This window comes from Aethalodelphis obliquidens, unplaced genomic scaffold (genome assembly GCF_003676395.1).
Source record: "Aethalodelphis obliquidens isolate GAN/ISIS:26980383/991018 unplaced genomic scaffold, ASM367639v1 scaffold53, whole genome shotgun sequence".
In the NCBI taxonomy this organism is placed as follows: Eukaryota; Metazoa; Chordata; class Mammalia; order Artiodactyla; family Delphinidae; genus Aethalodelphis; species Aethalodelphis obliquidens.
Genome location: NW_020837997.1, coordinates 12112363 through 12127745, shown reverse-complemented (window position 1 = coordinate 12127745; position 15383 = coordinate 12112363). Strand labels below are relative to the sequence as shown.

The window sequence follows — 15383 nt, the reverse complement described above, 5'->3', positions numbered from 1 at the left end:
TTTTTGGATAAAAGAATGAAAGAAGAATCAAGAAATCATGACAGAAGGTTCCTAAAGGGATGTCGCAATGGATTATGGGACTTGTAGTCTGCAGCTTGGTGTTGTGCGGGGTTGGTGATATATTTATACTTAGGCGTATTTATATTTGGGACATACTCAGTAAAAAAAATAATATTCGTTCATCAGAAATTCAAATTTTACTGGGTGCCTTAAATTTGTATTTTCTAATCTGGCCCCCCTGAGAACCCAGTTCTCTCTGGGCCAGTGGCCTTAAGGGGCATCAGTAACTCACACCCCCTTGTACAGATGGGAAGACTGAGGCCAGAAGGTGCAGAGCACATGGCCCTAGCCCACAGGTTCTGATACCGTTGCCTAGGGAAGTGGGACTCCCTTCGGTCCCAAGTGAAAGGTGGCAGTTGTGTTGATTAACAGCATGAGTTCAAGTCCCAGCTCCTCCACTTCCCAGCTGTGTGACCTTGGGCAAGTCGCTTCACCTCTCTGAGCCTCCATTTCCTCAGCTGCCAAATATGATGATAAATAATCAAACACTCTTTCCCGGCTCCCCAGGGGTGTGTGAGGATTCAATAAGATAATCCACGTGAATGCACTTAGAAAGGATGAGGCATACGTGAAGCGCTCAATAAGTGTTGGTATTATGAGAACGCACCAAGCTCGTGCAGCCTCAGAGCTGCCGCATCCACTGTTCCTGCAAAACACTCGCGGGCCCCCTCCCACTTTCTGCATGGCTAGTTCCTTACTGAAATGATGTTGGACATTTCTCAGTTTGACGTTTGCCACCCCCAGCAAATTGTGACCTTTCCGCGGGCAGGTACCAGGTTGTTTATAGCTGCAACCCCATTGCCCAGAATAGAGCCTGACACACAGTTGTTGAGTGAATGAATGAATGAGTCATGAAAACACCAACACACCAGCCCCTCCCTTCCAGCTGTGTCCCTTGCTTCCAGCCATCCCCAGGCAGGTCCTAGGCATGAGGAGTCAGGAGTGGCTTGGCAGGGCAGGGAAAAGACTGAGAAATTCTGGCCCACATGGTCTTCATCAGCAAATGTTTATTACCTGCTTCTCCATCTACCCCCACTCTTCCAGGCCAGGCTATGAACAGGCAAGACATGCACACTCACCTAGAGATAAAGCAAGAAAGGGGCCTAAACTTGGCTCAGATAACGAGGCTTGGACTTTAGGGCTGCCCATTCCGCCTCCTCTCCTGAGCCTTTTTTTTCTGTCTGTAAAATGGGGAGGTTCAACTAATCCTGCTTTGTGGAGATGAAACCTTGGGGCAGCCCGAAGAATGAAATGGAACATTCATTCTGAGTTTTCCAAAGGAGAGAAGGAACTGGTATTCATTCCTTCATTCATTCATTTATTCATTCATTCATCAAAGAGGCAGTAACAGACAGGGATCCAGAAGTCACCTGTGGGGACTTCCCTGGCGGTCCAGGGGTTAATACTCCACGCTTCCACTGCAGGGGGCGTGGGTTTGATCCCTGGTCAGGGAACTAAGATCCCAGAAAACAAAAAAAAAAAGTCACCTGTCTGGGTTTGAATCCCAGCTCTGCCTCTTCCCAGTTGTGTGACCTTGTGTAAGCTACCTAACCTCTCTGGATCTTAGTTTCTCCATCTATAAAATGGAGTTATGATGGTACCTGCCTCCTGGAGATTTTCCAAGGATTAAATGAGTTAGTACAAAGGAGACTAGGATAACGTTGAGTGATATATAAGGCATTTTAAAATGTTGTCAGGGGGTTTCCCTGGTGGTGCAGTGGTTGAGAGTCCGCCTGCTGATGCAGGGGACACGGGTTCGTGCCCCGATCTGGGAAGATCCCACATGCCGCGGAGTGGCTGGGCCCGTGAGCCATGGCCACTGAGCCTGCACGTCCAGAGCCTGTGCTCCACAGCGGGAGAGGCCACAACGGTGAGTGGCCCACGTACTGCAAAAAAAAAAAAAAAAAAATGTTGCCAAACGCAAGTTCCTGTGCCCAATGCACAGTGAGGACAAACAAACCAGAAGTTGGAGTTTGGAGCAGAGAAAGGTTTATTGCAGGGCCATGCAAGGAGACCAGTGTCTCATGCCCCATAAACCCCGACTCCCCAGAGGGTTTCAGCAAAGCACTTTTAAAGGCAAGTGAGAGAGGGACGTGGTTAGTTGCTGCAAACTTCTTGGTTTTGGAATCCTTTGTTCTTGCAGCTGTGCAGGTCAGGTCAGGTCAGGATGTTCCTGTAAACCTCCAACAAAACAAATGTTATTCCCTATTCTGAAACATTTTACCTCTATGTGAAGGGACTCTTAAACGTCAGAGCCTTGAGAATAGGCTCACCTGCATATTTCAGGCTATAGGCAACATTCTTGTACAAAAGGTACAAAGCCACCATGACTAAGCACAGGCAACAGGGCAGAAAGGTTAAAGTAAAAGGAACAGGTCTAAAAAGGAGTCAGGGGCTTCCTCGGTGGTGCAGTGGTTGAGAGGCCACCTGCCGATGCAGGGGACACGGGTTCGTGCCCCGGTCTGGGAAGATCCCACATGCCGCGGAGCGGCTGGGCCCGTGAGCCATGGCCACTGAGCCTGCGCGTCCGGAGCCTGTACTCCACAGCGGGAGAGGCCACAACAGTGAGAGGCCCACGTACCCAAAAAAAAAAAAAAAAAAGAGTCAGATTTGTTCTTCCCTATTACAAAATCAGACACGTAAGTTTGAGGGCCTTTATATTCCTTGTCTTAACAACATCCCAGGAGGGCAGGGGATATCAATATCCTCATTTTACAGATGAGGAAACTGAAGCCCATGGTGAGCGGCAGAGCTGGGGAACGGTGATGCGTTACAGACACCTGAGCCACCTAAGAGCAGAAGTCAGGATTCATGGGAACAGTTTCATCGTAGTCAGGGAGGAAGGTGGGGGTGGAGAGTAAGGAGGGGAAGAAGTTTCCCAGGCTCATTGTGAGGCATGATGCTAGGACTAGTTCTCCCAACACTCTAGGTCATGGAGCACCTGCTATCTGCTGGGTCCTGTGCTGGGTGCCAGGGACATAGCTGTGGCCCAAACACTGTCACTACCTCCACTCTCATGGAGCTCCAAGTCCAGGGGAGAAGGTGGATGAGTAACCAGGCGTGATCGGATCTATGATGGAGTTGCACAGGCAGGTGTGGGAGCCCGGAAGAGGGCTGAGGAGGAGAAATCCGGGAGACTTCCTGGAGGAGGTGATGCTAAAGCTGAGACCTGAAGGATGGGCAGGGCACGTGCCAGGCAGGCCACTCTACTGGGGACAACAAAGGCAGGTGCAAAGACCCCAGATGGGAGGGAGCAGCAAAGAGTGCAGCTCAGTCAAAGCAAAGTGTGACACCCCACAGGGCAGAGGGGGCCACAGGGCCAGCTCACACAGGCCCAGGACACAGGCTGAGAGCTTCAAGGAGGCCCAGGCTCCACTCACACCAAATTCCACCGAGACCTCACCCTGCCTGCCACTGTCCCGAATAAACACACGTGGACCAGGAATCAGGAAAATGTAAGAAGTATCCCAGCTTATACATGCTTGGAACGTTTTCCAGTCCTGTCCAACAGAACTTTCTGTGATGATGGACATGCTCTGTGTCTACACTGTCCAAAACAGTAGCCACAAGTCCCATGTCCCATCAAGCACTTGAAGTGTGGCTAGTGTGACCAAGTGTTATGGGCTGAATTGTGTCTCCAAAATTCATGTCTTGAAATCCTAACCCCCAGGACCTCAGAATAGGACCTTATTAGGAAATAGGATGGTTATAGGTGTAATTAGTTAAGCTGAGTCACACTGGAAGAGGGTGGCCCTAATCCAATAGGACTGGTGTCCTTATAAAAAGGGAAAATTTGCACACAGATGTGCACACAGGGAGAACCCATGTGAAAATGGAGTCTACAAACCAAGGGATGCCAAAGGTTGCCAGCAAACCCCCAGAATCTAGGAGAGAGGGCTCAGAACGAACCAAACCTGTTGGCACCTTGATCTCAGACTTCCAGCCTCCAGAACCATGAGAGGATACATTTCTTTTCTCTTTTCTTTTTTTTGACCGCACCGCTCAGCATGCAGCATCTTAGTTCCCCGACCAGGGATCCAACTTGTACCCCCTGCAGTGGAAGCGGGGAGTCTTAACCACTGGACCACCAGGGAAGTCATGAAAGAATGCATTCCTGTTGTTTAAGCCCCTCGGTCTGTGATACTTTGATACGGCAGCTCCAAGAAATGCACCAAGAAACTGAATTTTAAAAATTCATTTTAATTAATTTTACGTACCCACGTGTGGCTAATGGCTGCTTTATTGAAACAGCGCAGTAAACAGTTTCCCATCGCCGCATCCCCCATCCTGCAGGGGAGAAATGGAGGCTCAGAACGGAGCTATCCCATCCAGAGTGGCAGACGGGATGCTGACCCAAGAACTTGGCAAGACGGAGGCAGAAAGACCTGCGGACACTTTCTTGGCTAGGAAGATGGAAAGAGAGCACTTTCTACCAGCCAAAGGTGGCTACATCCGGAGGATGGACCCCTGCGGCGCTGTCCCATACCATTGCCGCAAGTCCTATGAACTGTCTAAATGCAAAGGAATTCCAAGTTCAGTCTTCAGTCGCACAGGCCACTTATCGAGGGCTCAGTAGCCACGTGAGGGTCCCACACTGGCAGCACAGATGTAGAACATTTCCACCGTCGCTGAATGTTTTGTCAACACACTGATGCCACGCGCCATGGCAAAAACACTGAGCCAGTACCGACCGCCTCCCGCGGTGGGTTCCGTCTGCTATAGGCCCATTTCACAGATGGGGAAGGAAGAGGCAGGTAGTGCCAAAGGGAGAAGTGGGTGAGATTTCCCCGAGGTCAGGAGGGCCAGTCGGCTCCCCCTCTGCTGGTCTCCAGACTGAGTTCCAAGAGATGCAGAGGCCAGAGGTGGGGGAAGGAGGCCACCCAGGACCCAAGATGAGAGATAGGGCAGGGAAAGGGGAAGTGAACAGGAAGGGGCGGGTGTCGTGGCCCTCCCTGGGCTGCAGGCACAGCTCCAGCAGACCCACAGCCCTCATCCCATCACCCTGATGCCACATGTGAATAAGGGGCTGCAGCATCTCATCCCATCATTGAACTCTCGCGTTGCCGGGGCATAGACACCCCCCTACCCAGCCTAGCCCTGGCAGCCTGGGAGCCCCACTGAGGCCCACTGTGGGGCTGGGATTTCCTCAGAATCTCACAGGACAGGGACTGCGTACACAGCAAACCCATTCATCCCTATTCCAGCGCGCTCTCTGTTCCTCCTGTTGCCTCCTGCCCCACGGAGACCGTGGGAAATCCACTCGGCGTCAGCAGCCTCAGGAGGCTTCGGGGAGGACTGCAGGGCCCTGGGACGCATGCCCCCGGCTGCCCTCTTCCTTCCTCTGCATCCAGCCTGCCTGCTGCTGCATCCCTGCGCGCCCGGGCGTGCACCCGGCAGCTCGACCACTGCCCCAACCGTGGGCTCAGATGCTCCGTACGCTGGAGATACTGGACAGGGGCTCCCGCATCCGGAAGCTGTGCGAGCGGGAGCCCCGAAAGCTGTCCCTCGGCCTCAGCGAGCTGTCGGTGGTGGAGGCGACGGATTGGGCCTCGGCAGCCCGGGCCAGGCAGTCCCCAGGCCCTCGCAGTCCCAACCGGAGACACGCACAGCAGAGGAAGCCCAGCACGGCCCGGCACACCTCCCGGCTGCGGAAGGAGTAGATGACCGGGTTGACCGCGGAGTTGAGCACGGCCAGCGCCAGGATCCAGTCCATGCCCCGCAGGTACTCCTGAGCCCAGACGTTGGAGCCAAAGATGTCGGCCAGCAGCAGGCCGAAGAGCGGGCCCCAGCACACCACGAAAGCCACCAGGATCATAAGCACCGTCTTGAGCAGCCGCTGAGCCTTGCGGCGGGCCGGGGTGCACGGGGCCTTCTGCCCGTTGGAGCGCACCACTCGGAAGATGGCCCCGTAGAGCACCATGATGGTGGCCAGGATGCAGGCGAAGACCACCACGCAGAAGAGGATGTAGCCCTTGGAGTAGAGCGGGAGCAGGCTGGAGCAGCGCTGGAAGGCGCAGACGCAGTTCCATCCCAGCAGAGGCAGCAGGCCCAGCAGGGCTGCCAGCAGCCAGCAGAGTCCGATGAAGCTGCACACGCGGCCCCTCTTGGTGGCCCCGTTCTCAGCCACCGGCCGCACCATGGTGGCGAAGCGCTCGCCCGCCGTGAAGAGCAAGCTGAAGGTGGAGGCGGCCAGCGCCATGAAGAGCAGGCCCTCGCGCAGGAACCACTGGGCCGGTGCCAGGCGGAAGGTGTGCGCCCCGGACAGCAGCACGTTGGCCAGGTACGCGGCGCCCGTGAGCAGGTCGCTGAGCGTGATATTCACCAGGCAGTAATAGACCCAGCGGCGGGAGCGCATGCGGCTGGCGATGGCCACCAGCACCAGCAGGTTCTCCAGCACCACCAGGCAGCTCACGGCCACGAAGAGCCCGCGCAGCACCCCCAGGCCGCCCTCCTCGGGCCCGCCCCGCCCCGCCAGCCGGCCAGAGTGGTTGTAATGCAAGACGATGAGCCGGCTGTGCCCGATGGCCGCCAGCAGCTGGCAGGACTCGGGGGCCTCGGTCGGGGCCCCCGTGGCGTTCATCGCGGTCCCCGGGGGCAGACTGAGGCCCGGGGTGGTTCGCCCCAGGCAGGGTGGAGCCGCTCGCCTTGCCCGGTCTTGGTTTCCTGTTATTTGAAATTTCCTGTTATGTTCAAGGTACCCCCAGGGTGAGGGTGAGGGTGAGGCCGGGACGGGGAGGGGCATCCCAACGGTCGCTTCCCACCCGGACTCCCGGAGGGCGCTGCGGCTGCTGCCTGCTGCGAGCCCGCGGTCCCTCATTGCGGGTGGGGTCCCAGAGCGGGGGAAACCTGTTCCCCTGTGACACCCAGGCTGGATGACTTCCCCGCCCCCATGAGCTACTCCCTGCAGGACCCGCTGTTCCGTCACCGGCTCCCCAACTGCTCCAAACCCGCCTGGCACACAGTAGGTGCTTAATAAGTGTGCGTCCAGCGGCCGCACACACAGGAGCACCACCAGCTTCCTCAGCGATACCGCAGATGCACCCCGTTTTAGCCTCACGACAGGGCCAGGACCACGCAGTCCACAGAAGGGGAAACCGAGGCCTGGAGAGGCTGTGTCCGCCCCGGGTCCCGCAGAAGAGCACACAGCCAGGAGGTGAATCCCACGCACCCACACGTTTACCCGGGGCTTCCGTGGCGGGACCCTCTCTCCCCAGGTTTTCTGTTGCCTCTCCTGCCCCTGAGCTGGCTTTGCTGGGAGTAGGGCTGCTGGGGACCGCCACCCGGGGCAGCATCTCACATCTGGAGGGGGAGGGGCTCACAGAAGTGGGGAACTCACCCCACCGCCACCGCACAGCCATCCTGACCCGGCTCACACTGACTCAACCAGAGAAGGGTGAGGACGGAGGTGTGTGGGCACCAAGGCGGGGAGACGAAGTCGGGGATGATGTGTGGAGTGATGTGTGGGGGGCCTGAGGCGGGGGGACACTGCCCTGGCCAGTGTCTGTGGGGGGAAACACAGGTGTCTGAGGGGCTCTGGTGTCCCCCGTGAGTGGCAGGTGGGCAGGACACAGGGGTTGAGGACAGCCCAGGGACTGTGGCCCCCTGAACCCTGAGTTCATCGCTCAGCTCTGGAGCGGGACAGTTACAGGGAAGCTCAAAGGGAGGGGCGCCCTGGGGAGTAGCAACATCTGGTCACTGGAGGTGACCAAGCAGAAACGGATCTGAAGGGGGGGTTGTGAGAGGAGGGGCTGTGCAGGCAGCTGGGGGAGGGGGGAGGGGATGAGCACCCGAGCCCCAGTCCCGGCCTCACGTGGGACCACCTGACCCAGGCACGTTCACAGGGAGACTCATGGCATGCTCTGAGCCTGGGCCCTGGACTGAGCCCTGATCCCAGGCTGAACCCTGACCTTGGCCGAACCTGTGACCATAGGCTGACGCCAACTCTGATCCCTGACCCAGGCTGACCCCCAATCCCAGCTGAGCCCTGATCCCAGGCTGAGTCCTGACCTTGGACTGAGCCCTGATCCCAGGCTGAATCCTGACCTTGGCGGAACCCATGACCACAGCCTGACTCCAACCCTGACCCCTGACCCTGGTTGAGATTTGACCCTGAACTGAACCCTGACCTCAAGCTGAACCCCAATCCCAAGCTGAGTCCCAACTCTAGTGGAGCCCCAACCCCAACTAAACCCCAACCCCAGCTGAGCCCCTCACCCCAGGCTGAGAGAGCAAATTGAGAACTAGACTAAAATGCTATGAGAGAGCAGAGTTTGGCTAATTTGAGGCCAAGCTGTCCAACAGTGGTGACCTTCTGCCATGAATTACCTGCTGACTGGGTGAAAGGCCATACGTGCATTATACCTTATTTAATCTTACGATTATCCCCATGCTACAGAAGAGCAGTCCCTCTTCTAGAAATCTGTCCTGAAAACACAGCTTTAACAATACACAAGTGAGTACACAAAAGGTTACTCACTGTCATTTGTAAGCGTAAAATATTGGAAGCAACCCAGATGTCTGTACACAGGAGAGAGGCTGATGCATTACACTGCACTCCACCGTGGAGTACTATGCAGCCATGAAAAAGAAATGAGGGTGATCTCTGTGAGCGGAACGGGGTGATTTCCACGATGAATTGTTAAGTTGAGGGGGAAGTACAAGAGTATATGTAGTATGTTACCTTTTGTATAATAAAGAAGGGGGGAGTAAAATACCCACATATCAGCTTGTTTTTGCAAAGGAAAGATAAACCAAGAACCAATCAAATTGGTTACCTACAGGAGTGGATGGGATTGAAATTGAAGAGAGGAGGGGATGACACCCTTTGAGTTTTCCTCTTTGTATAGTTTTTAAACTGTTAATGCTTTCTATATTCAACAAAAATTTAAATCAACAACGATGGAGGACGGAAGCTTTAAGATGGACCATAAATAGAAAACAAATGAACTGAACGGTATGTCAAATGAAAAACGCAACCTCACAGAAATAGAAAAGAACCAGCTTATGCAACTTCTGGACACACTACTCACTCTAAAGGCAAAGGGAACTGCAAAAAAAAATTTAAACTTGGTTCAGTACGTTCATTTTTGGGAGTGGCATAGATGTAGTGATTCTGAAACTATCCTGTACTGTGGGACTGAGTGAAGTAGCAAATGTGGCGAAGTAGCAAGTGTGTTGATATTATTAGGAATCAGGTGTTCACTGGGGGAGAGAGGTGCAAAGATGAAATAGAAGAGCCCCGCAGGGATGAAATGGGATTAAAGTATCCATGTGGACTTGATATTTAAACACAAATCAATTTCCTAACTCCATCCATTGAGATAACCCAATAGGAATGAGCACACCTAGCACCCAGATCTTGGCTTCTAAATATCATGCCCTAAAAAAAAAAAAAGAAGGGATCCAGGACTCTAGGGAGAAATGATTGATTCCAGGGATGGGGCAGGAAGCATACAAGGTGAGCCTGGAATGTCTTGATGCACCAGAGAGTAAGGAAGGGCTCCGAGAAGGATGGGGACCCGTGGGAGAAACACAAGCTGGCCAAACCTGAGACAATTTGAGCATCAACGATGAAAAATCTTAAAATCACACAGACTTGGGGCTTCCCTGGTGGCGCAGTGGTTAAGAATCAGCTTGCCAGTGCAGGGGACACGGGTTCAAGCCCTGGTCCAGGAAGATCCCACATGCTGCAGAGCAACTAAGCCCGTGGGCCACAACTACTGAAGCCTGCATTCTAGAGCCTGTGCTCTGCAACAAAGAGAAGCCACTGCCATGAGAAGCCCGAGCACTGCAACAAAGAGTAGCCCCCACTCACGGCAACTAAAGAAAGCCCGCGCACAGCAACGAGGACCCAACACAGCCAAAAATAAAATAAATATATTTTTTAAAAATCACACAGACAGAAAGTAGGATGGTGGGTGCCAGGGGCAGGGAAGGGGGGGATTCAGAGTTAGTGTTCAATGAGGACAGAGTTTCAGTTTTACAAGGTGAAAAGAGTTCTGCAGATGGATGGTGGTGACAGTTGCAAAATGACGAATGTATTCATTCAGCCATACCTCTGAAATGTACAACACGGTTCATTTTATGTTATGTGTATTTTAAAAAACAATTAGGAAAAAAAAAAAAAAAAAGAATGACCATTCCGTATGATCCAGCAATCCCACTCCCAGGTGCTGACTCAATAACAGAGTTTAAAAAATCACCATTTGGGGGCTTCCCTGGTGGCGCAGTGGTTGAGAGTCCGCCTGCCGATGAAGGGGACGCGGGGTCGTGCCCTGGTCCGGGAAGATCCCACATGCCGCGGAGCGGCTGGGCCCGTGAGCCATGGCCGCTGAGCCTGCGCGTCTGGAGCCTGTGCTCCGCAACGGGAGAGGCCACAACAGTGAGAGGCCCGCGTACGGCAAAAAAAAAAAGAAGAAAAAAAATCACCATTTGGTAACCATCCCAGCAATAATTGATCCAAGCAGGATTCGTCAGTGGATGCTAAAGTAATTAGGTGGAAGTTTGTTGGGGAGCAGGATATTTACGTAATCTCAAAGTATTTTCCTACAGATGATTTATCAGTTACAAAGGGGAAAATGCCTTACTTAGAAACCGGTGAAGAGCAGCTTAACCAAGACACCAAGTAAACGCACAGGGAATGGGGGAAAAAAATGGGCTTCGTGGGCCTCCTGGGCCTCCTGATACAAGGCACTGAGAAGGACACATCACTTCTAGGCTATTCGGGCCAAACGTGGATCACCTGCCTCTGATTGTGGGAACCATCAGACAGACCCACACTGAGGGACATCCCACAGAATAATTGGCCTGGCCTCTTGGAAAGACTCGAGGTCGTAAAAGGTCATAAGAGACAACAACAACAACAAAAGCCTAAAGCTGTCTCAGAAGAAAGGAGATCAGAGATATATGAAACTACATGCAATGAGTGACCCCCAACTGAATACAACAACAGGGGAGGGGGGAGGCGGGAGTTGCTATAAAAGACAATATTGGCACAACTGGTGAAATTTTCGTATGGGCTGTATATTAAATACTATTGTTGCATCAGTGCTAGATTTCCTGAATTTGACCAACACCTTCTGGTTACATAACAGGAGGTGTTTGTTTGCAGGAAATACATTTGGTTTTTTTGTTTGTTTGTTTGTTTTGTTTGGTTTTTTTTTGGTTTTTTGGAGTCATGTTGCCCACTTCCAAATTACTTAGAAAAAAATTAAGAAAAAGAATAAAAAATGTGTATATTCTTTATGGAATAGATTGTATAGTTTTAGATTATGTTTATAGAGAAATATAAAGCAAAAGGTTAACTGTGGGAGCATCTAGCTCAGGGGTCTGCAGACTTTTTCTGCAAAGAGCCAAATAGTAAATATTTTTGGCATTGAGGGGCAGACAGTCTCTGTCACAATGACTCTGTTGTCATCCGGAAAGCTGCCCCGGAACATGTGTAAATGAATGGGCCTTGGCCATGTGCCAATAAAACTTTATTTACAAAAACAGGCTTAGAGCAGGTAGTGACCCCTGACCTAGAGGAAGAGTCTATGGGAGTTCATTGTCATCGTCTTGCAACTTCTGTAGGTCAAATATTTTCAAAGTCAAAAGATGAGTGAAGAAAATGTGGATTTCCTAACTTTGTGGTCAGATTATGGTCTCCAAATATCATCTCTCATTAAAAGGAAGCAGGGCTCCTTGGAGAAATGGCCGGGTCCAGGGCTGGGGCTGTGAAGTATGGGATGAGCAGAAAGCATTGTGCTGTGCCAGAACGATGAGCTCTTTTTTTTTTTTTCTTTTTCGCTGCACCACGCAGCATGTGGAATCTTAGTTCCCCAACCAGGGATGGAACTCATGCCCCCTGCATTGGAAATGCAGAGTCTTAACCACTGGACCACCAGGGGAGTCCCCAGAACTATGAGCCCTTAAGGCCACTGGGTCACATCAAAAGGACTTAGGGGGCTTCCCTGGTGGCGCAGTGGTTGAGAGTCCGCCTGCCGATGCAGGGGACACAGGTTCGTGCCCCAGTCCGGGAAGATCCCACATGAGCCATGGCCTCTGAGCCTGCGCGTTCGGAGCCTGTGCTCCGCAATGGGAGAGGCCACAACAGTGAGAGGCCCGCATACCGCAAAAAAACCACAAACAAACAAACAAACAAAAGGACTTAGGGACCAACTCAAAGAGGTTTCCACTGGCCAAAGATGAAACAATGTGGGCATAAGAAGAATAAGATATGCAGTGGATAGAAACACATCAGATGTTACATCCATGAGTTCATAGTGACACAAAAGGAAAAAAAAAAACTCTCTGGTGATCTTTTGTGGATATTGAGGAAGTAACAAATTATTGTGAAAACTGCTAAAGAAAAGTCAAGAATCAGGCATTTACCCTGTCTTTCCTGCACAGCCTTTACTTCTGGGTAACCAATTACTTGATAGGGGAAAGATGTTTTTTTAATCATACTCCATTTTGTAAATTGCTTTAAATTGTGGTAAATTACATGTGACATTAAATTACCATTTTAACAATTTTTAAGTGCACAATTAAGTGGCATTAAATACATTCACATTGGGGCTTCCCTGGTGGCACAGTGGTTAAGAATCCGCCTGCCAATGCGGAGGACACGGGTTCGATCCCTGGTCCAGGCAGATCCCACGTGTGCCACCATTACTGAGCCTGTGCTCTAGAGCCTGCGAGCCACAACTACTGAGCCCGCGTGCGTAGAGCCCATGCTCTGCAACAAAAGCCACCGCAATGAGAAGCCCGCGCACCGCAACAAAGAGTAGCCCCCGCTCGCTGCAACTAAAGAAAGCCCAGGCACAGCAGCGAAGACCCAACACAGCCAAAAATAACTTAATTTAAAAAAAATACATTCACACTGCTGTGCAACCATCCCCACCATCATCTCCAGAACTTTCTCATCTTCCCAAACTGAAACTCTGTCCCCATGAAACACTGACTTTCCATCCCCCTCCCCCAGCCCCTGGCCCCCACCATCGACTTCCTGTCTCTGTGGATTTGACTCCTCTAAGACCTCATGTGAGTGGAATCAGACAGTACTTCTCCTTCTGTGTCTGGCTTATTTCACTGAGCATAAGGTCCCAAAGTTCATGCATGTTGTAGTGTGTGTCAGAATTTCCTTCCACTTTAAGGCTGAATCATATTCCGCTGTATGGGTGAACCATATTTGTTTATCCATCCATCTCTCAATGGACACGGGTTGCTTCCACCTCTTGGCCATTGCGAATAATGCTGCTGTGAACACGGGTGTACAAATATCTCTTTGAGACCCTGCTTTCAGTTCTTGTGCTTGAGCTGGGTTTTTTAACAGAAAAATTCCAGGCAATAAATGCAGAAGAAATGAAAGTGATCAAAGTCACCATTTTTGCAACCCCTAATGATGTATGTAAGCAATGATCACCAGTGGCCATTAACACCATTATGAGAGACGTTCACGTGGAAATTTCACAGTAAATGAATCAGACTTGTGCCACCTGAACCCACTGGTCATTTTTAACGAGGTAGGGGAGGGAACCAACTGGGTGTTAATGTTGTTACACGTCTCACGGAGAGAGAGACAAAGACACGGAGACACAGAGATACAGAGAGAAAACAAACTAGATGTGTTGTCTGGTGGAGCTCACACCACCTAGGAAGTCCGCTCATGTTTCTAGGTAGATTGATTCACAGGGATTACAGGGGACAGAGGAAACCATTAATCCACATCAGGGAAACAACCCACCCAATCAGGAGGCTGGTAAACTCTACCAGATAAACGACCTGGTTTCTTCAACAAATAAATGACAAAGAAAAAAGGTTGGGTGATGGTTATAGGTGAAAAGACACCAAGAGATACAGCAACCAAATGCCACGTGTGGGCTTTGTTTGGGTCCTGACTCAAAGGAACTACCTGCGGAAAAAACACGTATGACGTTTCATCATCAGCAATGAGACATTTTGCCATCATGGGCCCACCAGGGGGATGTACTAAGAGGGACCCTGCGGCATTCTCGCCCAAAATGCATGCTGGTAATTACATCATGAGCAAACATCAGACAAGCCCAAATTGCGGGACGTTCTATAAAATAACCGGCCAGAACTCTTTTTTTTTTAATTTTATAGATTTCTTTCTTTTCTTTCTTTCTTTCTTTCTTTCTTTCTTTCTTTCTTTCTTTCTTTCTTCTTTCTGCGTTGGGTCTTTGTTGCTGCGTGCAGGCTTTCTCTAGTTGTGGCAAGCAGGGGCTACTCTTCGTTGCGGTGCGCGGGCTTCTCATTGCGGTGGCTTCTCTCGTTGCGGAGCACAGGCTCTAGACGCACAGGCTTCAGTAGCTGTGGCTCATGGGCTCAGTAGTTGTGGCTCGCGGGCTCTAGAGCGCAGGCTCAGTAGTTGTGGTGCACGGGCTTAGTTGCTCCGCAGCATGGGGATCTTCCCAGACCAGGGCTCGAACCTGTGTCCCCTGTATTGGCAGGCGGATTCTTAACCACTGTGCCACCAGGGAAGTCCCCTGGGCAGAACTCCTTAAACAGGTCATGACAGACAAAGGCTGAGGAGCCGTCACCAAGGAGACAAAGACAGGAGGTGCAATGTGGAATCCTGGCCCAGAAAAATGGCAGGAGAGGGAAAACTGGTCAAATTCTAACGAGTCTAGAGGTTAGGTAATAGGATGATGGTTGATGTTAATTCCCCGGCTTTGATAACCTGGCTTGTAGCATGGTTATCTAAGAGGTTCACATCAGAGGAAAGTGGGTGGACGATGTTCAGGAACTCTGCACTATTGCTGCAACTTTTCTGTAAATCTAATATTATTATAAAATGAAAAGCTTTAGGGAATTCCCTGGCGGTCCAGCGGTTAGGACTCCACTCTCTCACTGCCGAGGGTCCGGGTTCAACCTCTGGTGGAGGAACTAAGATCCCCAAAGCTGCAAGCCGTGCAGCACAGCAGGGTGGCGGCGGGGAGTTTTAGAAAAGACATTTACAAGACACATGGGGAAATCTGGATACTGACTGGATATCAAATACCCAAGGGTCATTGCTAACTTTTTTAGACGTGATAATGTTGCATTATGTTTATCCTTTTTAGAAGGGAGTCTTTGTATATTACAAGGATGTGGATGAAATGGTATGATATCAGGGATAATGAAAGTAACCAGGGACTTCCCTGGTTGCACAGTGGTTACGAATCCACCTGCCAATGCAGGGAGCATGGGTTTGAGCCCTGGTCCGGGAAGATCCCGCGTGCCGCGGAGCAAGTAAGCCCGTGTGCCACAGCTACTGAGCCTGTGCCCTAGAGCCCGCGAACCACAACTGCTGAGCCCACGTGCCACAACTACTGAGCCCG

The 15383-nt window shown here is 51.5% G+C and overlaps 1 protein-coding gene across 1 annotated transcript; it reads right to left on the bottom strand.

The window, feature by feature from the left end:
* Positions 1 to 4240: 4240 nt before the first annotated feature.
* Positions 4241 to 7413, bottom strand: S1PR4 (sphingosine-1-phosphate receptor 4). Its single transcript, XM_027085536.1, has one exon. It carries the CDS (start codon positions 6875 to 6877, stop codon positions 5483 to 5485), a length of 1395 nt encoding a protein of 464 aa, XP_026941337.1. The 5' UTR covers positions 6878 to 7413; the 3' UTR covers positions 4241 to 5482.
* Between the last annotated feature and the right edge of the window lie 7970 nt (positions 7414 to 15383).